Here is a 26,068-nt window from a genome sequence, read left to right as displayed (position 1 = left end):
ATTATCCAATCACTCCATACTTGACCCATCAGACCCTCATGCTTCACACAGTAACTGTGGGTACATTCCAGGCTTGGAAAATTCTTAAGATGTGCATAAAATTTCTATTACAGAAAAACCCTCCACACCTAAATTGTTAAGTTTAGAGCTTTCCTTCATAATGACTTCATAGCACAGTTACAGTTAAGAGTCCAATACCACAAAGTGCATCACAGACAACTGAACAAGTTACGATCAGAATTACAAAGACAACCAAAATCTTGCTGAGATTGTGAATTATTACTTGTGAATTATTTTCTTCTTTCAAACACTGCACTGGCATCACAGGAGTTTTGTTTAATGTAAGCTGAATGTCTCTTGTCCTTGCCAACAGAACCAGCCTGTGGAGACAGATGTCCACCAACGTGATGCAAAGTCCTCCATCTTCCTCATCCTCTTCCAGAGCCACAGTGGCTCCACAGCTGGCACAGCTTTGATCACTGCTCACCACACTCCTCACTGCTTGTCATCCTCCCCACGTTTCCTTACCAACTCCTGCATCTGTTTATCCCATCTTCCACAGCCTTTCTTTCCAGCAGGAGCACAGTCCCCAGGGTAGAGAGCATCCCTCACAAGGGGCAGTTCTGCCCCACTGCTGGCTCCTCCAGACGCACACAGCCATCATCTCCTCCTGCCAAGGAGAGGGTGCTGTCTCTCAGACACATTTCCAGTTCTCAGCAGTCCTCAGAAATACGCTGACCTCCACAAGAACCAGCCTGAAAGGGCACTGCAGGTACACATTCACTGTTCTCCCCCTCTGTTCATCCTCCTTTTACAGCTCTTGATGCAGGGAAATGGAATGCATTGATTGCTTTACACAAGTCAGCTCTGCACCTTTACTTCTGGAAACCAAAAGCCATGGAGTCTCTGGGGGATGAGGGTGAGAGCAGCACTAACAGTGTGTGCTATGGAAATTGCTGTGGACACCAGGACCCAGAGACACCTGGTCCTGGAGAATTCCTTCAGGTGTCCACAGAGCTCCTAGGCTGGCTTCTGCTCCTCCACAGCCACTCCAATTAACCTCCCTAGGCTAAGGTTAACCTTCAGAAGTGTTCTACCTTCACAAAAGCCTACCCCTTATGATTAGTCATAAGAAATATGACTTCATCTTGCTCTGATTCAATCCATGGATCATCACACTGTCACATCCAGAACAGCTGTAATTACAACTGAGTCAACAGCCCATTTTCAGACTACTGTCCTGTACCAGTTTAAAAGCAGCTGATTAAAACAATTCTGGCACAGATCTACATAAATCTAAGTTCTAGTTTCCAAACACAAAATACTTGACATTTTCAAGTTAAACTTGAAGCTTACATATTTAACTTACATATTTAAAATTCTGACATGACTTATTTTGCTGTATTATGTATTATTATAAAACACTTGTCATAGAAACAGATTTTTAGTATAAAGCTCAGCTAAAACCAAAATGGCATATCTCAGATCTGATTCAGCACATCAGTTTGTTTAATCCTGTGCACACTTCTCCTCAGAGTTACCAAACAACATGAACAGATCCCTTCAAAATTTCGGTGGGGGCTGTAGAAGTTTTGGATGGCTTGTGGGTTTTTTCAGAAAGGAATAAAAGTGCTTTATCTTTATGGCCTTAAAGGTAAAGAACTGTTAGCTATGGACTGGAATGCAAAATCAGTTAATGGGTTCTCATAAGCCATTAGAAAGAAAAAAAAGAAAGAAAAAACCAACTTTCCGCTTCCTAACATTTTATACCATTTCATTTATCAATAGTAACTGAGTGAATAAATGGCTTGGCTGGCAGAGCAGCAATCCACTGGATATTGTCCACAGAGCTTTTTGACACAGGGGTCAAAAAACTTTTTTTTTAAATGTTATTATTTTACCCTTATGAAGCCCTTATTTGAGCACAGGCTTTTTTGTGGTTTCTCACTTCAGCCCAAGCTCTGTGGAGAGTGCAATCCCAGCTGAAGCACCAAAGTGACTAAAGCATTCCCAGTCTTTAAGCAGTATTACAATATTCAAACCTTCTTAATAAGGGCAGTGCAGGTAAGTCAAGCTTAAGTAAACTCAGCCTTTCATAATTAATGTCTGCAGAGCAGGAAGGGAAGAAAGACTCTCCATGTACACTGGGGCATGGACCATAACGCAAACAGGCCAGGGGATTTGCCAGCAGCAGGAACTCCAAGGTGAGGAGCCACAATTACCTGTGTGAGCACACAGAGCCACTCTCCAAGACCACAAGTACCTGTAGCTCCACTTCAGTGCTGCTGGGGGGAATTCAGCACATGTGAAACACCAAAATGCAGCCACACACCCACCCACGCAGCTCCACGCTGGTTTTGGCACCCACACAGGGAAACCCCACAGCCCAGAGCCTGCACCCCCCTATTTACCACGAGCTTCCCTTTACATCACACCAGACATAAAAACCAAACAGGGAAAATCAGCCAGGACAGGGAGTCCACACCCCCAGCTGGCTTCGCCCTGTGCCTTTACACACCATCATGTCATTGAGACTCTGAACTTCCTGGGACCAAAGTCAAGAGCCATCTCCTGCTCCAAAGTCAATGCTGCATCTCACACTGCCATGAGCACAAGCCTTTTGCCCACTGCCTCCAAATACCAGAAAGTTGCACAGTCTTTTTTCTACTCAGTAAATACAAAATTATAATAAAGGAATAATAATGAATATCTGCCTGGCCCCAGATTTATAAGGCAATTCCTGTGTCTTAGGTGACTACTTCTTGGTAGTAGCCTCAATAAAATACCAGAAACTCAGCTAATTTTCTGACTGAGCATACCAAACAGTAACAGTCTCATAAATATTGTATTTTTAATTTCTTTAAAGGCTTTTATCTCAAGGTGGGTTTGGTCGAACATTCTAGCTTTCATTATGCCATTTAAAAGAAACACCCTTCCCTCCCCAGTTTCACAGAAATACTGCATTCTCAGACACAGAAAATAATTGGAGTCCTTTAAAGCTAATTGTAATTACATAGTTCAGCTAAATAATTAACCAGTTCCATGCTGCTGCACAAAGGAAACAACCAGTACAGCCCCACACAGCTTGAAAATTAAAACATCACTGGGTTTGGATACTAGTAATCTCAAGTTAGCAAAATATGCCAGCAGTTATAAAAATGTTACACTGCAATAATATTTATAGGCTTCATATACACTTCATATTTATAGGCTAAAAACCAAGCTTAACACATTCCATAAGCAAATGGCATTATTTTTATACTTGCCAGTCATTTTTAAGCTATTGGTATATTAAACAATTCCATGATTTCTAGGTCCCCCCTTCCTGTTAAGAAATGATTCTACAAAAATAGTTCATGCACAGCCAGGATTCCAGTACCTTCAACCCAGCATGCTGCTGGGATGAGAAGGGAACAGTCAGCTAGCACCAGGGCTGTCAATACATGTCACAGAAATGCAGCACAGACAAAATCTTACTTACTTTGGAGGCCCAGGGCTGTAGGCAGTTGGCATAACATCGAACAAGAAAAGCCATTTCTTAGGCTGGGGGAAAAAAGTTTCCTTTCTCAAATAAAAGCCACAGGGGGAAAAAATGAGAAAAATCCCTTCTGCTTTCTCTTTAAAAATCATAAAGCAGCAATGTACATATATGCAACTTCTCAGGCTTGGATTTCACACTGAATTCGATTAGAGCTTCCACTAGATCTGAGGAGTTTTCAGTATTGCAGGGAGTTAGCAGCAGCAGCAGCAATTCCTATAAAAATGTTCCAGTTTTAACAAGCACATAAATTCAAATCAAAATGTTTCCTAGCTTCTCAAATACAAATATCCATACGTTCCTCCAGGCAAGAGGCATGCACCCAAAAAGTGCTGCTTAAATTGAATTAATTCAGAAATGGATTAGAACTGCAGTTTAAAGCAACAATACATTATAAAGCAAGGTATGAATTCTTCAAATTTCTTTTTTCTCTTCTAAAATGCATTTACAAGTGGCTTATCTTCGGGTCCACTTTTCAGAAACTTCATCCTAATACTGTAGATGAAATTTTGCAAAGGTTCTTCAGCATCTTAGGCGATCCAGGAATCCCACATCCTGGGATATTAAAGTTTCTTCTTTATACTCGTGTCCATCATAAATGCAGGAATTGAATTCGCATCCGTACTGTAGCTCCAGGATATATGCTCTAACAGGTTTGCACTGTGGAATGTATTAAAAGCCTCTGCAATACAAACCCTTTTCTCTTTTGCCCCCCCCCTCCTTTTTTTTTTTTTTTTTAATGCCGTTTACAACTCTGCGGTGTCGCTTGGTATTCTAATGCATCAGTCAGATAGCACGGCTAATCCACGCCTAGCTTTTCCAATTAAAACATTTCTGTAATGCCAAACAAAACAGGACGTCCATAGCTACAGCAAGGCTGACTGCTGGAGTCCTAATTCCTACTATCTTTGCTTGCTTCTCAGCAGCTCCCTCAGGAGAAGCTCCCATCGATTGGATGCTCCGCAGCAAGATGAAATATCTAATAAGGAGGAAAGAGAGTGGGAGGGGAACGGAGCTAAAAGGATGACATCACCTGTATAGAAAGCCTTTAGAAACTGCATTAGATCAATTGGCTACTGGATCTGCAGATGCAGCCAACAGAGCATCTTTATTGACCTAATATAAACACACATATCAGTACAACTGCTCAAACACCCTGCTGCACATCAGCTTTTATATCTTTTTATATCTATTCAGGGATGTGCTGGAACTCTGATTATTCTCCTTTTTCTAAATAATTTTTTTAAATTAGTCACATGTATCTACTAACACTTTCAGCAGCATTTAGGTGGATTATTTTTCATCTCTGCATTCAAATTTTTTAAAAAGTGAAATAAATATCTGCAGCCATTCACATGCACACAGACACATGCATCATTGGCTCACAATAAAAAAATTTTGCTTTTATATATGTGTCACTCTAGAGACTCTCTAACACTTTTATCTCATCCTAGAGAGATTTTATCTAGAATGAGAAGTAAATTTGTTATTAAAAAGTGAGATTTATAATTCTCATAGTATTCATGGTTTTGGAACACTTTTTTTAAAAAGTTTTGGAGGGTGGGTTTTTTTTCCCTGCTCAATCAAGACCAGTTCTGTTTCCAACCCAATTTGCCTTAATTCTGCAGTCGTCAATTTAGTTCTAGAATCTCTTTTTGCAACTAACAACTGATATATTTGAAAGGAGCTTAAAGTCTTGGATAGCAGCCCATCTCTCCAGTATGCTGGAGAGATGCTCCAAGGAGGGATCTCAGAGATCCCACACCTTTGAGCCAGGTCTGCTGTGATGCTTTCGGTTCCTAGAAGGCAAATGACTTCTGCTACTGCGCATGGGAGGGAAGGAGGGAGGAGACAGGCGAGGGGACAGAGGGTGCTGGTTCTGTTAAAGCCATTGTTTTGGTCTCTGGATGATTTTCTTCATCTGCAAGAAGGGATACTCACTGTTACTGCTTTCCTCTTTTTGTAAAGAATTTTTGTCACCACATCAGACTTGAGGGTAATTCTCCAAATCAAAACTAGCCCATGATGGCTGTACCTCCTGTGCACAAATGGAGCTGCCAAGGGGGGCCTGCTGGTAGTAAGGGCCAAAAATGCCTTTTTTGTCTTGTCTGTTTGCTTATTTTTGAATATTGAATCAGGCAGTTTGAGCAATCCCCAAAAAGCTCTTTTTCATCTACTGTGCCAAGGGACACACAGAAGGAGATTCTCAAATCTTTGAAGCCAAGTTGTACCAACAGGGCACCACTCTCCATCTCACACCAACAGCTCCTAAGCAGTCATCCAGGAGCTGAATTCTTCCCAGCATATAACCCAAATTATCACAGAAACATAGAATATCTGGAGCTGAAAGAGACATACAAGGATCACCAAGTCCAACACTTAGGATAGGAGTTGCACCTTAACCAAGAATGACCTTCCCCTGGTGCCTTCCAAAACTATCCTAAAAGGAAAAATTGACATCAATGTCTGAATTAATCAAGCTCTTATCAAACAACAAAAATAATAAAGGCAACCAGGGTCCATAAATATAACTGGGTTTAATTTGTATTTAAACATAAAGGACAATCTGAACTTCAATCCTGCACTTGCAAAATTTGCAAACACGAAGTCTATTTGATTTCTAGAAGCTGAAAGCATTCTAACTACTTTAGATTTTTACAAAGCACTACACAGCTACACAAATAGCTGGTTCTTTTAGTGCTTTTTCAATACTAAACAATAGACTGGATATGTGAGCTTCATCTTACACATGACTGTACTGCCTCTTTTCTAATAATTCATAAAATTGTATTTAGAAGCATCTTAAATGTCTGTAATGCTACAATGATAAATCCCCAGCAGCAATAAACACCCAAACACTTCCATGTGGTGTTACCTGCATTATGGCTAGCATAATCACAATTTATATCAAGGAGAAAAGAACCCATGCAGCTGAAAGAACCCTCTCCCTGCCTGCCTGCCCCTGGATAGCTCTCCGGGCAGATCTCCACCTCCCAGATCCATCCTGCTGCATTGTGCTGCAAACCCGATCCAGCGCAGATTTTGGCGCAGATGCCATATTTTACAACTACTGTAAACACCAGCTCAATAATGGGAACGAAATTCTATTTCCTCCTGGTTTTGCCTTTAAGTGCAGATGACATCATCCCTGTGGCCGTGCCGCCAATGAGCGCGGCGGCAGCGGGGGTCCCGGGGGGCTGCAGCCCACGCTGCGCAGCCCTGCCCGCCCAGCCCCGCGTGGGGGGAAAACCTGACCTACTTCCACACCCCAGCTTTTGGGGCATCCCCCCACTCCCTTCTGCTTTCATTGATTTATTTATTTATTTTAACACATGCCTCTCTCTCTCTCTGCAGCTCCAGCTCCCTGCAGCACGGGGATGTAAGTTTTTTATAAATCGTCTGTTTTAATGACAAATCTCAAAACTAGAGCAACTCCGAGATGAAAAAAAAAAAATCTGATACAAAGGCTTGGTAGTGAACGCAACTGAAATACTTGAGAAGAGCTGCAGCATTGAGCAGAATCACAAACAGAAAATCACCAGTTACATTTTGAGCCAGAATCCAAGTTTTAAGAAGATCTTAAGGAAAAAACAGTATACAATCTCTGTAGTAAAGGGAGTCTTTGTTCCTTAACACTGATTTATTTCCATGCTGAAATACCACTCCATAGATTTCTCTGCATCATTCTCTTTATCCTCCCATAATGCTACCTGAATCCTCCAGACTGTTAACCAAATCTTCACGTTCTAATTGTCTAACAAGAGTAAGTCACTGAAAAATGAGATGTTTTTAAAAGGATAGTAAAGCCTTTCATAATTTAAATGCACATTCAGTTAGGCAGGATTAGAGTCTTCCCTTATTTGAGGACACCAAAAACGCAAGCCCTGCACAGGCGGGAAGCCCCAGCAGCTGCTGGCAGAGGTACCCCCACAAGCAGCAGGACTTTTTCCTGATCAATCAGAGGAAGAAAAGCCCATTGTGCAATTCCAGCGGGGAGGACGGGATGGTCTCAAAGCCATCACGGCCCTGGCTGAGGAGGCAGGAGCTGCCGGCCGAGGGGCCTGGGGCTCCGAGCTGGGCTTAAGGACTTCTGTCCTTTTGTCCTCAGAGGCAGGCGGCCGCTGGCACAGTGTCCCTGGCACACAGCTTCCTGCAGCCTCAGACATGAGCAGGCACCTTCACTGGCCCCCCCATCTCCAGAGCAGCAGCTCTGGTCTCACCCTGACTCCAAGCCCATGGTGGGGGCTGGGGAAGGCAACCGCTGCTCAGAAGGCAATCTGTCACTGCACACACTCAGGCAAAGAGGTTTCAGGCTAAAATCATTCATTTTAATAGAGTTTTCTGAGTGGAAATTGCCAAACATAGCAGCATTATGCAGAAATATTTTAGCATTAAGGGCACCTGCATCAAGAGGTTATTTCCATAGATTTGAGTACTTTACATCTTTCTGGACAGACAGGCAATGGGGAGCGAGGGTGCAGAAGGCAGAGCCTGCTGCAGACCCTGCCATGCTGGCACAGCTCACTGGATTCAGTGCCACTGCCATGCTGCTCAGAGGTTCTCCCCACCTCTGAACACCAAAAACAACCCATTGTATTGTCGTGGCCCCTCACTAGGGCTTCTCAGGAAAAAAGGAAAAAACATACAACCTCCACCCTGTTCCTGGCTCTTTAGGAAGGGGAGGCAGGGAAAGCAGCACCACAAGCTCCTGTTCCCCTTCAGGGCGACATTCCGTGGTGCCATCACATCCTTACACATGTCGCTTTCCACAGCAGCACTCGCTGAAAGGCTGTAGAAAAATCCTACCCCAAGATCTGTAGGACTCATAAGTAGTATGAAAACATGATCCATCCTAAGGGAAGGAGCGAGGGAGAGCAGGGGGAGAGCGGGAGGGGGAGGGCAGAGGCTGTCATCATTCCTTAAGTGATGTAAGCTTCTAAATATAGCACCAGCAACACAGGAGGAACAATAAAAAGGCACCATGGATTGAATTTCTCCACTGCTTTCACACTACCCCGACTCTTTTTTTTTTCAGCTGCCGTGTTAAGCAGGGAAAGGTCATCTTCTATTTAAAATGATTCCGATTTATATGGTTTATAATAGGTTTATAAATTACAGCTCTCTCCTGCAGCTCTGTCTCGCTCGCACACTCTGCAGAGCCGGGCAGAGCATGATCCGCATCACAAGCAGGGCTGACGGCGCTGCTGGGGAAGGGGGAAGCCCCCTTTGCTATGGACTCACACAAATAAAGTTCCTTTCAACGGTTTGAACTGAGATGATTCATACCACACTCCTCCCTTCCTGCCTGACATCTCATTTTGGCAAGGGGTGGGGAAGTCTGGGAAGGTCTGCCACTCAAAAATCCCTGGTGGTGAAAAGGTGTGGGTACCAACCCCAAAAAGGTCAGTCTGGGGGACTGAATCCCCGCAGAGACATAGAAAGGACAAAACAGCTAACATCCCACAGCAAAATTTCCCAAACACATTTAGGATTTTGCTCACTAAACATAACCTCAATCTAGTCTCAAATCTAGATTCTTGGGAGACAACACCTCCCAAACCTAACATGGACCTGGCTGTGATTTCCTCAGCTGACAGCGACATGGGAAGCCAGGTGGAGTATCCCATTTGTAAAGCTCATAAAGGTGCATATATATTTTTCTCATTCTGCAAGAGTTGATACAAAAACCCATACAAAATACCACTTTTCTTCCCTCACTTATTCAAAACAGTATCTCAGGTTAAACCAAGTAGATTAAGCCTATTTAAAATATAAAGTACTACCACACCTTTCACAAGAAAAAGGCTTCTGATTAAATGACCTTGAGAATAATGCATTAAGTCCACAGATGAGGTTAAAAAAATCATGAAAATGCCACTTTCAGTATTTCTTTTGTCTTTTTGCTTGAGGCTTAACACTAAACTGGAAACCTGCAAGTGGCAAGAGGGGAGAGATTTGACTCCTCCTACCAAAATTTCTCTCCTAAGCAAGGGTAACTTTGCACAGTCCACTCTCATTTATTAGTGGTCAGTGCATCCAGTTTGAAGAGTGAGGGAGTCCCACCCTGACAGACCTGCCTGTGCTCAGGCACAGCTTCATGCAAACAGCTCAGCCAGCCCTGGACCCAGGCTGGGACCAGGCTCAGCACTGTCTGAGCTCTGTAACAGAGTGAAAAGGGAATAATGGGGCAGGGTACCAGGCACTCAGGGTCTGCACATCCTGAGATCTGGATGCCCAGACCAGCCATGCTGGGGAAGCACAGCACAGACCCTACAGCAGCTCTGCAGAGCTTCTGTCATCAGATGGAGCACCACAGTACAGCAACTTCTAAACTTTCTTATTTTCTAGTAAAATCCAGCCTTTATCACCTTTAAAAATGCAAAGCTGAGTATGCTCAGAGAAAGTTTTCCCCAGCGTCATTTGGGGTCTTCCCTCTACTGAGGGCAGAGCAGGAAAACCCCAGCTCTTCTCACTCAATCTGAGAAATTGATCTGACAGATAAAGCAAGGGGTAAGCCAGATGCCATACCTGCACTCCCAAGTTGATAAACCACAACTGCTAACCAAACTTTAAAAGAAACAAAATCAAAATCATAAAGACAATAGAAGTATTGTGGCTATTTTACCTTCAACTAGAAACTTCATCATGTAAAAACAAAACTCATTCATATTCAGTGACAAAACCAAGTCTGACTTGCAAGAACAGGGTAAGGAAGAATGACAAGATACAGTGGTGGTCCCATAGAGTCTCGTATTTTATCTGTCAGATGTATCATTATTAAGAGAGATGCCACATATCAAATATAAAACTACAAATGCTGGTAAATGTCATTAGATAGTAATCAGTTCTATGCCAAAACCAAAGATACTTATGTAGCTATTCTCTCCTACAGGCAGTGGTCTTCATGCCAAGTTTCTCCAAGGATAACAGAGCATCCAAATGCTTATAATTATGCACTGACATTTCCTGATGGTTGAAAACTGCTCAGGATATTCTCTATCTCTAAACTCGTCCATGAGGCTTATGAAGAACATGACTGAGTTGATGTGAATTTCCATATTCTAAATCAGAAATCCATTTTACCTTGAACACAAAGTTGAAAACAACACCATCACAGTCTTTTAAAGAAATCCTTCAGTGCTATGTGACATTCAACCAAACAACTCCAACTTACAAATTTACAAGGCTAACATACAAAATAACCCTTCACAGGACTACTTTTCTCTAAGGCAGGAGGAACCTAAACCTAAGTGAAAGGCTGACTTGGCTACAAGTGAGACTACAACCAGGCTGTTACATTTGAATAGAGCATATTGGACAGAAGCAGCCCAGATGGAAGACATGGAATGAAAAACAGATCCATGGATGCTACCATCTCCCTGCACACAGGGAGACCAGCTTGCTGGCTACTACCCTGTCAGATTTCCCTACAAGAAGCCACCCAATATGTCATTTTAAGAGACTGAAACAATAATGTTAAAAACAAGGATCAGAAAAGGAACTGCAACTCATACACAAAAGATTTTTAAGCCTCCAAAAGAAACAAAACATCTCTGTGGTGCAAAGCATCTTTTACCATCAACCCCCAAGTGACACATGCAGTTATGAGCAGTGGGCATAACCCTCACACATCATTCTCCATCGAGTTTGCATAAGAGCTTGCTTATAAAGAATTAATGAGTTTGGGACTGCCACCCAAATCCTTAGGGTCCATCAAAACAGAGATTAACTCCCTGAACATGCTACACAAAATATTTTCTCAGGCATTTCCAAGGAACTGAGTTAATTTCTACAATGGTGTAAATCTATCTATGTGGTAAAAGAAGAAAGAAACAAATTAGTGGTTATTGTGTGGAGAGCTGTCTTAGGTTGCAATGCAAGATGTAACCAAAATTATTCTATTACCATCTGTGGAAATAAGGTGGGTGAGTGATTATCTCTTCCATGACCCATCCTCATTGTGGGGTTATATCTTCTGTTCATGGGCCATTGAGTGTCCCTGCACAGCTGATAAAATTACATCATCCCATTGGGTGATGCTCCCCCCAGGAGGAGGAGCCAAGAATTCCTACCTGGATATAATCTGAGATTTGGAACACCACAGTCAGCCTTTTCCCACTGCATTCCCAGGGGAAGACCAGACCCATCTACACCACCCCTGGACCTTCAGAGGAAAACTCCACCCTTCTACAGGATCACTGCTCCAAGAGAACCACACCTGTCACTGCAGGAGGGGTGCAGCCACCATTTAATGGGACTGCTACCAACACCCTGACCCACAGGATGTCAGGTTGTATTCTCTGTCAGTGTTTTTCTATTACTCCCTTTTATTTTAATTTTCCTATTAAATTGTAGTTCTGACTTGGTATCTCCCACTGGTTTGCTTTCAAACCAGCACTGTGACTGAATTTTTCAGTGACTGAATTTTTACTTCTTGTGGTAGCAATTTGCAAAATATTTACAAGTTTTGAAAGGTTTTTCTGCCACAGAAGTACATCCCTCCCACAATACTGTCAGCACCAGCAGAGGTCAAGGCTTGAGCAACTCTCCAGATTGATCCCAATCAACAGAGCAGGATGGTTCCCCACAAAGAACAGGCTATGCTCTGGATCTGCTTTTCCAAACAATTCCAGGCTTCCTGGTGAAAGTGATCACTAGGTTAAAAGACTGATGTGTTTGGACTGCAAGTAGGAAATTAGTGTAAAAATATCCCTATATAAGAGATATTTTTATATAAGGTATATATAAAATATAAGTTTTTCTTGAATTACCACAAACAAGTGCAGTTCTGCTGCTCTGCTGAGCAAGGGGGCAGAGACACAAACCTACTGTGGGTTCAGGGGGCCCATCATCAACCCATCACCAGGGGAGGGAGCAGATGTGCAGCTGACTGCTAAACTTACTCAAGACAGAGAAAGGTTCAAAAATAGGTCTTTGAGGCAAGAATCATAGAACAGGTTGTGAGGGACATTAGAGCTCATCTTGTTCCAAGCCTTCTGCCATGGGCACAGACACTTTCCACTAGACCAGGCTGTTCCCCAAGCCTTGTTCAACGTGGCCTTGAAGAGCAGAGCAGACGGGTTCTATTACCAACCTCAGAGTATAGCTCTCCCTAGCAGCAGGAAGATGCCACATCCCACCTGTGGTGGAGGGGCATCACCCTCCACCACAGGCTCTCCCCAGGGCTATGAGAAGGGCTATAAACTACTGCCAGCAGCCAGATTTCAGTAAATACAGGTGTTTGCCTAAAATAAACCCTCCCAAGTTTCAGTCTGATGTAGTTTCATTTGTGCATCACTCTTAACTGCTGTTACACAGCTGCACATGTCACCTCCAAAGTGAGGTGATTCCTGTAAATCAGTTTACATATAACCTGCTTGTCCAGTCCATAAAATCTTTACAGAAACTCCTGAATATAAGATCTGAAAAACAATCACTTTCATTATGGATAAATTGGGGTTGACATGTTGCATTACATTGTTAGTTTAAAAAAAAACTTAAGCAGAAAAAACACAGATTTTAACCAAAGGGCAGTATTTTCAATAAGTATTTTCGTACTTTCTCCACAGCCTATTCAAGTCATTACTCACTTGAAACTGCAAGTGCTCATTAATTGGATTGGGAAACACCAGTGGTCTATGGAAATTCCTAGGAAGATTTTTAATGCACAGCACACTTTGAGGATTGGTGTTTTGCTAATGACCACCATAACCAGCGGCAGACTTTCAAGGAGCCCTTGAAAGTAACACTGCTGACAAAATGAGCAGACAAAATCAATATGTAAAATGAAGTATGAGAGAACATGCATTTGGCAATTTTCCCCTTGCTTACAAAAGCAGAGGGAAGTGCCCGAAGACACCTCAGCAGACCAGGGTGAGTTCAAGATGCCGAGCACAGGTTCCCATGCTGCATGCCAGTGGGACCCTGCCAGAGGCTGTTTCCAGCTCCACCAGTGAAGCAGTAAAATCATACAATCACAGTATCATTAAGGCTGGAGAAGACCTCGGAGATCAGGAAGTTCAACCATCAATCCAGCACCACCAGCATGTTCACCACTAAACCATGCCCTCACTGCCATACCCACAGATTTTTTTAACACTTCCAGAGATGGTAATTCCATCACCACCCTGGGCAGCCTGTTTCAATGCTTTACAACCCTTTCTATGAAGAAATTTTTCCTAATATCCAACCTAAACATTCCCTGGTTCAACCTGATGCTGCTGCTGCTCATCCCATCACTTGTTACCTGGGAGAACAAATCAACTCTCACATGGTTCCAGCCTCCTGTCAGGGAGTTAGTTGTAGAGGGTAATAAGGTCCTTTCTTCCTATTACCCTCTTTCTGTAGAGGGTACTAAGGTCCTTTCTGAGCCTCCTTTGCTCCGGGCTGAGCCCTGCCACCTCCCTCAGCCACTCCTCATCAAGGCTCACACTGCAAACCCTTCCCCAGATGTCTGCCCTGGGAAGCAGACACCTCTACACCATTCATTAACAGAGCTGCTTAACCACTACCTGATTCACAGCCTCCTCCCCCACCCCAAGCCAGCCTGACAGTAATTTTCCTTTGCAGAAAGCGGGGGCTCCATCCATGTACATCTCCTCCACCAGACAGTGCTGGCTCCACACCCACACATCCTTTGTGTGCAGCCCAAAACAAACCAAACCCACAGGGGCCCCCACACAGGAAGTGAACATGCTGCAGATGCTTCTTTTGATTACAGAGGTAAGAAACACACAACTGCAGGAGTTTAGAAGAGCTTCAAACAGGGACAGCATACGTAGACTTTTCCAGGGTCCTGTCCAGGGGTGCCTGGCTGACAGAGGCTCTGACACATGCTCTGGAACCTGAGCACATGCCTGCTCCTGAGCACCTGAGAGCTGGGATCCCACCTGGGCCATGCAAAATTAAAGATGGAAACCAGAGACAAAACAGCATCAGGAAGAAGCGACCTGCATTATCTCTTTATATCACACAACATCTCTAGAGAGGTGTTGAGAATGACAGAGAGATAACAGCAACGTTAATTTCTGTATCCTTTAAGTGCACTGCAAGACCCATGGATTCCAGCAAGACCTGAATTTTCTCTTGATTCATAGAATCACAGAATGGGTTGGGTTGGAAGGGACCTTAGAAAATAACCAGTCCCAAGCCCCTGCCATGGGCAGGGATACCTTCCATTATCCCAGGTTGCCCCAAGCTCCATCAAAGAAGGCCTTGAATACTTCCAAGGATGGGGCAGACACAACTTCAATGGGCAACCAGTGCCAGGGCCTCACCAACCTCATAGTAAAGAATTTCTTCCTATTACCAATCTAAACCAACTCTTCTATCAGCCTGAAGCCATCCTCCCTTGTACTATCGCATGTCCTATCACACCTTGTCCAAAGTTCCTCTCCAGCCCTCTCGGAGCCCCTTTAGGCAGTGGAAGGTGCTCTATGGTCTCCCCAGAGCCTTCTCTTCTACATGCTGAATAGCCCCAACTCTCTCAGCCTGTCATTAGTTAATGAAGTTAAAATTCTGTCAAGTATTTTTTAGAAGTGTCAAAAAGAGGAAGTGTTGGCACAAACACAATAAAAAGCAATGAGCTGCAAAGAGACCCTTCCTCCAGCTCATTTCAGCCACTCACAAGATCAGCCACAGCCTCATCACAATTAACTGGTATTCCAAATAAAGAGAAGCCAGTGATACTGCGTCCTGGTTTAGCAACAGGCAGCTGGAGACATGCTCTAAGTCAGTCTTACTTGGTTTGTACCAATAAAAGGTACCATATCAGCAATTTACCTGATAGTTAGAAGTAGATTATAAAAGATCCACAGTGTTTTATAGCATTTAAAAAGAAAAGGATTGGTGATGCTAAAGCACCTAATGGGTTTGATCAGTATATTGAAATGTGACTTAATTCCCTCCAATTATGAGATCCCCCATTCTACCTCCAGCCTCTGACAGGATTACATTAAGTAATGATCAAAGAACAAGAAACTTGCCACTCAAGCAGTCTGCAGCGACAGACTCCTCTGAAGATAAATGCTTCTACAAGGCTCCAGGACAAATTTTACTTAATGCAAATATTAAGATACTGTCCATAAAATGCAGTATTATAATAAATCTTTTAAACCTCATCATCCTCTTACAGTACTTTTAAAAAATCGCATCTCTGAGGAAGTGGATTACTACTAAAGTTTGATACTAATTTCTTTATTCTCCTCTACAATAAATTTAATAGCTGAAAAAATTCAGTATGTTGTCACAACTCCACAGAAATAGGCATTGGCTCATACATGCACTATTTTTAGAGCTACAAATATTCTTCATTTGAAAAAAATATCACAGAGACTTGTAAAAAATGTATGTGGGTAATAAATGCATAGAATCACAGGATGGTTTAGGTTAGAAGGGATTTTAAGGATCATCTTGTTCCAGCCCTCCAAGGCAGGGACACTTTTCACTAGACCAGGCTGCTCCAAGCCCCATCCAACCTGGTCTTGAACACTTTCAGGGATGGGGAGTCCACAGCCTCAAATTACTGACCATAAACATGAATTAGAAAAATTTTACTGAAATGAAAAAAAGATTTGACTTTACAGGTTTGAGTCACATGAAAATTTGTACTGAATTGTTAAACCCTGTTTGGAATTGAACACTGCAAGAAATATAAATGCAAAACTTACTATCTCAGGATTTATTTTCTAACTGTGAAGATAAATAACTGAACTGTTTACTCTCCTATTACTTGATCCAAGATCAAAACAGCAATTTAATTTTTATAAAGCACCAGAACTATAATTATTTTTTTTTAAACCATTATCATTAAAAAGTCACTTGCTGTTATTCTGGCTGCAGTTTTGCAAGCTCCTACTGCATGAGCACAGAAGTTTGGGACGTGGTTTAACAGAGATGATCATAATTGTAAGTAAATAATTTGTAAGTAAAAAACATGGCTGCATTATTACTTTCCTCTTTTGTAATCATAAAACATGGTTGCATTATTGATTGGGTTGAGAAGCAGACTAAGAATAGAAATGACTCACTCGTCTCCATTGTGACGCTGCCCTGCTGCAATGACCCCGGCTCCTGGCTGGATGCTTATCACCACCAAGACATGCAATCATGCTAACAAATCAGATCTGAAGCAAGAGCTGCCATAATTAACACCAATGGCACATTTCTTCCTAATCCATTCATTCTGAGCAAGAGCTTTTGCCAAATGTGCCCAGCCTCACTTTCTCCCCCATAGTCAGGATGTTACTGTGGGGGTGATGTGCAAGATGCAGAATTAGTATGTGACAAAAATGGAAAAGGCCAGAAATGTCCAGGGATGAAGAGATGTGATGTAATTATGGGATGCTCAGACCTGCCCCAGGCAGACATAGACAGGCACACATTCTCAGGCTGCCACGGTGGCCGTGGCCTCACACGTGACCCACGGTGACACAGCCACGTCCTCCAGCCCTTCACAGGCAGCAGGGCTAAGGTGTACCCTGAAAAAACACTGCTAAGTGTTTGCCAAATACACAACGGTCCTTGAGATCCTGCTGTGCTGTAGAAGGGAAAATCCCCAGTGCCAGCAGAACCTCAACACAGTTTGGGTGCACTCTGGACCTGGAGGAGAGCCCAGCCTGCTCACCAACCCCCAGAGCAGTGGCGGCATCCCCTGCACAGGGGCTGCAAGAGCAAAGTCACACACTGGGCACTTGGAAGACAGAGACAGAAACCTGTTCACTCTGAGGGAAAAGAAAGAACACTGCCAGCATGTGTTCACTGTGCTTGCCTGGAAGGAAAAAAAACCAACAACAACAACAAACAACTACAAATAGCTAATTCTGCAGACAACCAGTGCTCTTGTGAAATAACACTGTTCTATAAACCACAAAAACGTAGCAAAAGAATCTAAATGGTAACACCTTCTCCAAAGAAACCAACCAGATGGTCCACTCTTGACGTTAGCTCATTTGAGGGAAGGCAGGGACGGAAGAAATTTAAGATACCAACAATAATTTCAATGTCAACTATCCTGAAGATATCCAGTTAAATCAAGAACTAGAACTCTTTTACTTAATTAAGAGACATAAGAGAAAAGAAGAGCTTCAAGGATAGTAACAATCATTTAAAATATTATTTAAAGTATCTGCATATAAATCTTGGGTTTGTGTCAAATCAGGTATTACTACAAAACAAGTTCCAGCACTAACAAGAAGTACTCCTTGTGAGAAGTAGATGTCAGCTCATGTCACAACCCTATCGGTAATGTTTTACAAAACATAGATTAACCTTAATCATAAATATAATCACAGTATATTTAATGTGCAGAGATTTACATTCTAAGGAGTTAATGGAGATTGCATAGATAATTCCCCTTAAAAGCAAACCCAAGAAACCTTATATTTAAGGAAACATTCCTAGCTGGGTTAAAACAATACTGAATTTCAGTATTGTAAAGGATCTGAGTTTTCTTTAGAAAGCAGAAAAATACTTGCACGTGAGGGATTAGGCATGTAAAAACCTAAATGGTGTCATACTGAATATTCCAACATCAACCACAGGAGATGGACTAGAGTCCATGTGGAGGCTGGAAAGCTGCAAGCCCTCCCCAAGCACACAGGACTCACAAAAGCTCCATGAGGCTGCATTCAGCATCTGTCACAGAGCACTCAGCAACAGGCTGGAGAGTGAAATACAACTCTGTGCTCATTCATTAGCATGATGCCAGACAGGAAATCTGCTGGAGAGTTTGTAAACACTTTTCCCTCTCTGGCAGAAACCTTATTGCAAGTTCCTGTAAAATGCAAGTTTGACTTGCCCTCCTCCTTATCCTGATCCCCTGCCTACAGAAAAGGGCAGGAACTAAATGATCTTTAAGGTCCCATCCAACTCAAACCATTCTATGACTGTACCCCTCTCTCATGGGCTACATAAAGGGTTACACAATAAAATCTGTTTTTCAAGATCACTGGGAACCAATGTATGAGCATATTCATATAGGCATGGAACTAACCATGCCTAAAATAAATGAATATGGAAAAATATAGGCACCAAACTTTTCCTTACTTGTCACACAGACAGCTTGGTACTGTCTTTTGATTCCTTAGTCATCTATTGAGTTACAAATTATTTTTTCTACCTTGAGTACTCCAGTATGACACTTCCCAATTAGAAGCTTACAGTCTACAAAGCAAGGATTAGTATTCAATTCAGACTACTGAAAACCCAAAATCTTGGAGATTTGGTAGCAGAGAGGTGGTTATTTAGTCCTTGCCACTTAGCACTCACTCATTCAGGAAAACAGTGTTACAGGACTCTCCTCATATATTTGGAATTAGGAGACATAAAAGCAGATTTGGGAATGTGCAATGTACTGCTGATTTAAGAAGTTTATACCATTTTCCATCAAACACCTCATACATACATATATATATACTCATTGTGTGTGTGTATATGCATAAATATATATATATATTTATTTCCCCCCCCCGCCACCAAATCTGAGGAAGCCACCAGGTTTGCAACAAGCAACTACAGGCACAGGTGCTCTGTATTGTTTGTAACAATGAAATACATCAACACAAAGAAACATAAACCAACTTGAAGAAAAATCTTAATGAGGACGCGATCTGTTGACTAACCACAGTCCTGTGAGTGTACCACACTGACTTGCAGCAGTAACTGACAGCCTCTGAAATCATTCAGGAAGCCGTGAAACTTGGTCTTTCTCAGAACAAAGATGCCAAGTCCCTTGTCACGCATCCCTCCAGGCAAGCTGCAGAGGTAGCACCAGCATCAGCTGCTCCTGGGATTCTCCTACTCTTAGCAATGAAATCTGAGAATTATTAGCTGTGTGCTTATTCGCTGTCACACAAACCAAAGAGACAGAGATAGGTTCTGTCCTACACAGATTGGAATTTAATTCCTAATAAAGCTTTATGCACACTCTCCCAGAGCGTGAGGGTCCAACACCTCATTTCTTCAATAACGAATTTAATGTCTTAGTAATGATAAAATTCAACATATGTGACAGAGATGAGATGGCAGAGGATGTTAAACTTCAATCAGCATATTGTCTTCCTGTCACAGACACAGTAATGCTGTGCAAGGCCTAAAATCACCACCTGCAACCCAACTGCTACCAACATTCAGAAAAAACATCAGTTCATGTAAGTTGTAAGCTCATATCTGACTGCACACATCAGATATTTTGAAGTGTACCAACTGAGAGTCTACCTCTTTTGGAGAGATGAAAAGGAAGATGGGGAAAATGGAGAGAAGTTTTTTTTTTCTCTTCTGAACATGAATACTATTCCAGGCTTGTACTTCAACGTTATTACTGGTTTTAAACTTTGATTTTCAAAGAAGATCAAATTATTCAGAACAATTATTTTCAATTAAATTATTTGTCTAGATGACATCTATCATGTTACCAAGCAGAAGTTTGAAAAATAATGGTGAAGAAAAACCTTCACATACACTTTGTGGCCCTGAAACCACACAGTGCAGAGTTTATAGTCTCTGCTGCTCTTTAAGACTAGATCAGTTGTTACTCTTTTTGATGTTTGAAATACCACTGCACTATTTTTAAGCAAGTAAACACAACCAAGTACAAGAGCGTTAATGCTGCATTGATCTGCATTTGCAATTAACTCAGCTCTAAGCCACAGTTCAAATATATTGAGGAAAAAAAAGAAACCTGCCAATTCCTACATCTTACCAAAAGAACATCAGGTAAAACCAATAAAAAAATGAAGAAAAACCTTTTCTCTGTCCAGTGAGCCTGTTAAGATTTATTTATACTGCTCAGCTGAAGATCTCAAACCAAAAAAAACCACATCTTTTCCAATTACTACCTTCACTTCCACCTATGGTGTTGCAGCCCAAACCACTTCACTTCTTTAGTGTTGAGGGGCAGTGTTCTCAAAACCAGCAAGCATTGACTATTCGTTTGACCAGTTTTGTCACCAAAAGACAGTTCCAGGCAGCCCTGCAGGCAGCACACAGCCCAGGCTGGGCCAGGCAGGGCAGACTCACCGACAGGTAGCTGCTGGAGTCCACGCTGTCGGTGATGGTCTGGCGCTCGCCCCGCTGGTTGATCCTCCGGTACCTGCGGCGGGACTGCCGCAGCGGCACCTCCCTCTGCAAGATGTTCTCCTCATTGTCCTTGGAGTTCTCCACCTGAAACACATGTTCAGGCTCCTGGTTAAACATCCAGTTCTTCCATAGCACTGAGAGCCGGTGGAGCCGTATGAAGCTCATGGGGAAGGAGCAAACATAAGTTCAGGCCAGTTAAACCTTTCGGGGTAAATTTCTGTGGTTGTTTCAGAGAAACACGGCTGCAGATCTCAGAAGGGCCTTGTTACAATGAGCTGAGGCCACAGTTTCCTTCCGGGAAACTGTATTTAAAAAAAAAAAAAAGTAAAAAAGGCACACATATCCTCTAAACAATGTCAGTCATCAGCAGAAACTCTTCTGCACCCACATGTATCCTGAAGGAGTTACAGGCACTGCTCATTTCAAGCTTACCTTCAACACAGAAGTTACCAATTTTTGTGCATTTATAATCTGGCAAAAATATTGCATTATACCCTATTTTTAGTAGAATAATTTTTAAAAGTATTATTTATTTCTAGTACCATTCATAGCTAAACAACTTCAAATATTCCAGCTTTTTATAAATAGCTACTTCACCTATGTCATACTGCCTCCTAATCACTTTCACTGGATTATGGAGAAACGACTGGAACTTAATAACTTGATGTTAAATATTATCTCTAACATTAAAAATTAGGTAAATTTATCTGTTTAGTAAAAGCCAACATGAAACCTTTTATCTCAATAGCTACAATACTTGTTTTCTATAAAAAGCAGTCTCATCCTTTCCCATTTCCTTTTGATGTTTTGGAAAAATATCTCCCAGCAGGAAGCAGGACAGACATGCAAACAGGCTGCAGCAGGCAAGCAGCTTCTCTACAATGTATTTACTATGTAGAAGTTTCTACTGTCTTCCATGCCTTATTTTTAATTTTTTTTCTCCAAATTCCACTGCAAAATCCTAAACATACTACTGGAACAGGAGAAAAACCTCTGTATGGTCTTACACAGCTCTCACTTCACACACTCAAGTAAATTACCTTAAAATTAAAATCCAAAAGATACAAAGAAATGAAACACAGAAAGAGTTAAACAGAAACAAGCAAGTGACCAAGGTACACCATCACAAAAGCAAGATCACATCTATCTTCCACATCACTCTTCTCAAACACCTATGGGCTGTCTGAGGTCAAAGGAAGGTGCAAACAGCTGAGCTTGTCTTGTGGGTTATTTTTGATTCCATAGAGAAATCATACATTAATAACATGGGTTAAAGATACAACAGTTAGAAAAGCTAGAAAAGAAGAGTGACGCTCACACAATAATACTGTCAAAAAAAGAAATCAGAAAAGCTGAGTTGAAAAAGGGATAACCACACTTTTCACTATAATTTTACTACCTCTTTGCAAAGGAACAGGACAACAACCAAAGATATCTATTTGCAGCACTGCAGTAAGCACAGTGGTGTAAGAGTGCAAAGAATACAGTGGATGCAAGCAGAAACACAGAAAGAAGCAAAAAAACCTTTTTAAACAGGCCATTTCATTATCATCAAAAAATGCACCGATGATTGATATGGAAGCCTTTCTTCATGTAGCATAAATATGGATTTCTAGCTAGAAACAACGTTGCGCTCAAATTGTACAGAAGTCCTCCAGAAATAAGGAATGTTGGATTTGTAGAGTTATTTATTAAATAACCAGAATTGTGCTGATTTAATTTTATATTTTTGTATGTGAGCTCCTTCAATAAATGCAATATCATTTTTTTCCTGCAGTCTTACTAGATCATAGAAACCAAAATAAGCAGTGAACTTCTCCAACAGAACAGATTAACCTAGACCTGAGAAACTGCTGGGGTGGACAAAGACTCTTTCAATACAGATAACCCTTATTATCAAGAAACCCCAAACTGAACAGTTATTTTTAAGACTAAATTAAAACAAACACTCAGTGACAGAAGAAATTATTTCTTCTTTCACAATTTTAACTGAAAACTGATATGTAAGCATTAATAAATTACTTGATAGCATTAAGTCAGAACAAACAAGTGGCGGAAAATGAGACCACCTGCTTCCTTTGGTTAGTGAACTGCTGTTGACAAAAACAACATGGAAATCAGAAACCAGGAAAGATCTCCACACCCCAGAGCTTCCAGCTTAGCACCACCAGCACGAGCAGTATTTTGAGTCCAGCTGACCACCAGGTTGTCAACACTTAATGATTCACAACAACTGCTTTTGATGTTTGTGCATCAACAGGATAGGCATACCTGGGCACCTCACTCAGCCCTGCTTTCACCTGGTTAAAACTAAAAATTCCTGTTGGCAGGGAGATGTCACCCTCATCAGAGCCCTGTGGAGGAATTCAGCTTCTCTGTGAGTGCTCAGAGCCAGGTCCTGGCAGGGGAGCAAAGGGAGGACAGATTCCCTGGGCACTGCAGAGCCAGGAGAACCAGGCTGCCATCACTGTCCCACAGACTGCTTCCCATTATTTCATTTCCAATACAGTATCATAGAATTGTTAAGGCTGGAAAAGGACTCAGAGATCATCACATCCAACCCTGCCCCCAGCCCTGCCAGGCCCACCACTAAACCAGGTCCCCAAGTGCTGCATCTGGACATCCATGAAACCTTCCAGGGATGGTGACTCCACCCCTGCCCTGGGCAGCCCCTGCCAGGCCTTGACCCTTCCCATGAAGAAAATTTCCCTAATATCCAATCTAAACCACAGGACTGTCATGTTTCACTCTGCAGTCCAAAGCAGCAATGAAATATTTTCCACCTGCAAGTATCACACTGCTCTTCTGAAATCTTACACTTAGATCTGAAGAAGAAAATGAAAGCACCGAGGAACAACTGTAATGACACTTCAATATACCAAAATATGCTGCAATTCTGGGCCATCTTCCTAAATGACAAATGGGGCTATTATTAATTCAATAGATTGCTCATCCTCCAAAAATATGAGTTACAATGCCTATTCACACACTATCTGTTATCCTCATTAACTTAAGCTGACCACATTTTATGGCCTTTAAAATGGGTCCATTCCCAGACGATTCCCACTACAAAACTGATTTACATTCTAAAGTGACAGGAGAGAAGACAAAAAAAAATTAAAATCAGTCACCAGCAGGAAACGATAGAGTTCTTTAACTCCATTAAAGCAGCTAACTAATTATTTTGCTTGAAGATAAATATTCATTATATATTAAACCTCATTAGTATGTTGCAAATTAAAAACTATAGAAAATAAAAGAATTAAGAGAAATTAATAAGAGTTAATCAGGGAACTAAAACTCAAGCACACCTTATGTCAGTGAAGATCATTAGCAAGCTGCACGCCACCACACTGATGCTTTTTTCTCACACTATTTCAAGTGCTTCCTAGAAAATACAGCCAATAGCACCTTTAGCTACATTTACCTGTAAAATATGACCATAAATATAATGAGGAAACTACTCTGCACTTTTAATTCTCTGATTTTCCTACTGGAAAATTATACTGAAGTTCCAGAGAGGGATATAAGATACTTTCAAGTGCCTCTATACTCTCACTGGCACTTAATCACAGTTACAGACAATTCAGGAGATTTCAAACAGAGCAAACAGCTGTCTGGGCTGTGCCTTTGTCTCCAGGAACACCCAGCAGTGTGTGAGGCTGCTGACATGGCCAGTGCTGGCTTCCCCAGCTCCTGTGATACTGTGCTCCTCTGCAAACACCCATCACACTTGTGCCTACTCAAGTTACACACACAACACTGCTTTCTTCCATAAATATTTCACCAGGGTCAGTTTCTCTCTTGAAGCACACACTGCACAGAAGCTCCTCTTTTATTTGTAGCTCTTTTTTTTATTTCTTTATTGCAATGATGATGTGACCAAAGATGTAGGTATTTCTACTAAGATTTCCTTTGCCCTTGAAATATTTTTCATGTAAACTTAGAAATGTACTTGCAGTGAGTCACCAGCCAGACCAGGCTGGTCTAGTCTTCCCCTAGGTCGCTCCAAGCCCTATCCAAGCTTGTCTTGAACACTTCCAGGGATGGGACAGCCACAACTTCTCTGGGCAACCTGTGCCAGAGCCCCACCATCCTCACAGGGAAGAGCTGCTCCCTAACACCTGACAGTAGATATGACTGGATAAGTGAGTGTTTCTCACTCTGCTACAGGAGCACTGAGGAGCAAGACTCAGCTCAGCCCAGGCACTCTGAGTTTACCACATGCTCAGTTCAGCCACCAGATCCTTGGCAGCTGCAATTAAAGAGTAAAAATGCAAAGCAGCAAATGCAAACCAGTGGGCCTGGGGCACTCCCCTGACATGGCTGCACACACTGCCACCCAAACAGTCCTGTGGCATAAATCCCTCCAGGCATAAATCTCCCCCCCAGAATTCTAGCTTTGAGAAGAGACTGGACAATTTGGAATAAAACAAATTAACTGTTTCACTCCAGAGATGAAGACAGGTTTCTTGCACTCTTAACCTGCACTTCAAGGCAGACTGTAGCTTAAAATACATGCTGCAGCACAGAGCATATTACTGATGCTCTCAGAGCCCATGAGAGAGTCAGACTGACATTGCACAGAGCAAATTGCACAAGGGACAGCAAGTGGACTTGGTACAGCACACTGCTGACATCCCTGCTGGTAATGCACTGTGAGAAACAAATATTTTATGGAAGCTGAGTATTTACATGCTCAGTAAGAGACACTGTCAAATATTAGTTTTAATGTTACCATATCTAGATCTAGGGCAGCTAAATCAATAGCAGTCTGGAGATGGGAGTCTGATTAACAGACACGTGGGTTCTGAGCACAACAAACAGCTTTGTTCCAGCTCCATTAAAAACATCTAAGGTGAAAGTTGGAAGAGATCTGCCTGTGTCCCCAGGCACACTGCTGGGATACAATGTTGGTCTTCACCATGGAAAAGCAATCCTAATATTCCAACTGCATGTGGACAACAACCTGGGAGGGACTAAGCTACACTCTCCAAGCACATATATGTGCATCTACAGATGCACTTGGCAGCATCAATAAGCACTCTGAAGAAGGAGAAGGAATCCTGGACATTAAGGATGGTGACAAATCCTACCCTTCAAGCTTGGCTAACACCCTCATGTTTCTTCTCCTACCTACAAGCCTTCCCACTATGTGGCACTGCAAAGGCTTGGAGGAAGAACGCTGTTCCAGCAGACATGCCCAATAAAAGCCATGAAATGGGGAATGGGGGTGTAAATAAAATACTCAAGATAGAAGACTGCCATAGCCTGACTCAGGAATGCTCAGCTCAGCCGTGACTGTTAGGCTTTTGAAACTCAAGTAAGCATAATTTTAGAAAGAATGACCTAATCATCATCATCATTTACCCATCTAGATTAAATTTACATAGCTACTGCTGTTATGAGAGCAGCCATAGGTATAATTGAAATCAAGGCAATTTTACTGCAATT

General features: G+C 42.1%; 1 protein-coding gene across 12 annotated transcripts in view; it reads right to left on the bottom strand.

Annotated features, from left to right (window-relative positions):
* The window catches only part of RAPGEF6 (Rap guanine nucleotide exchange factor 6), a 122,110-nt gene that overhangs the window by 57,115 nt on the left and 38,927 nt on the right, over positions 1–26,068 (bottom strand). For 11 of the 12 annotated variants that reach the window (XM_036391432.2, XM_036391441.2, XM_036391436.2 and 8 more), the window contains exon 6: positions 20,555–20,698. In XM_036391432.2, the coding sequence (XP_036247325.1) occupies positions 20,555–20,698 (144 nt within the window). Of the gene's footprint in view, positions 1–3,481; positions 4,477–20,554; positions 20,699–26,068 lie in introns of those variants that run through there. The other variant, XM_036391444.2, reaches the window with a different exon arrangement.

The sequence above is a fragment of the Molothrus ater genome, chromosome 15, assembly GCF_012460135.2.
Source record: "Molothrus ater isolate BHLD 08-10-18 breed brown headed cowbird chromosome 15, BPBGC_Mater_1.1, whole genome shotgun sequence".
NCBI lineage: Eukaryota > Metazoa > Chordata > Aves > Passeriformes > Icteridae > Molothrus > Molothrus ater.
Note: the sequence above shows the minus strand (reverse complement) of the source record. Positions and strands in the feature narration are given on the sequence as shown.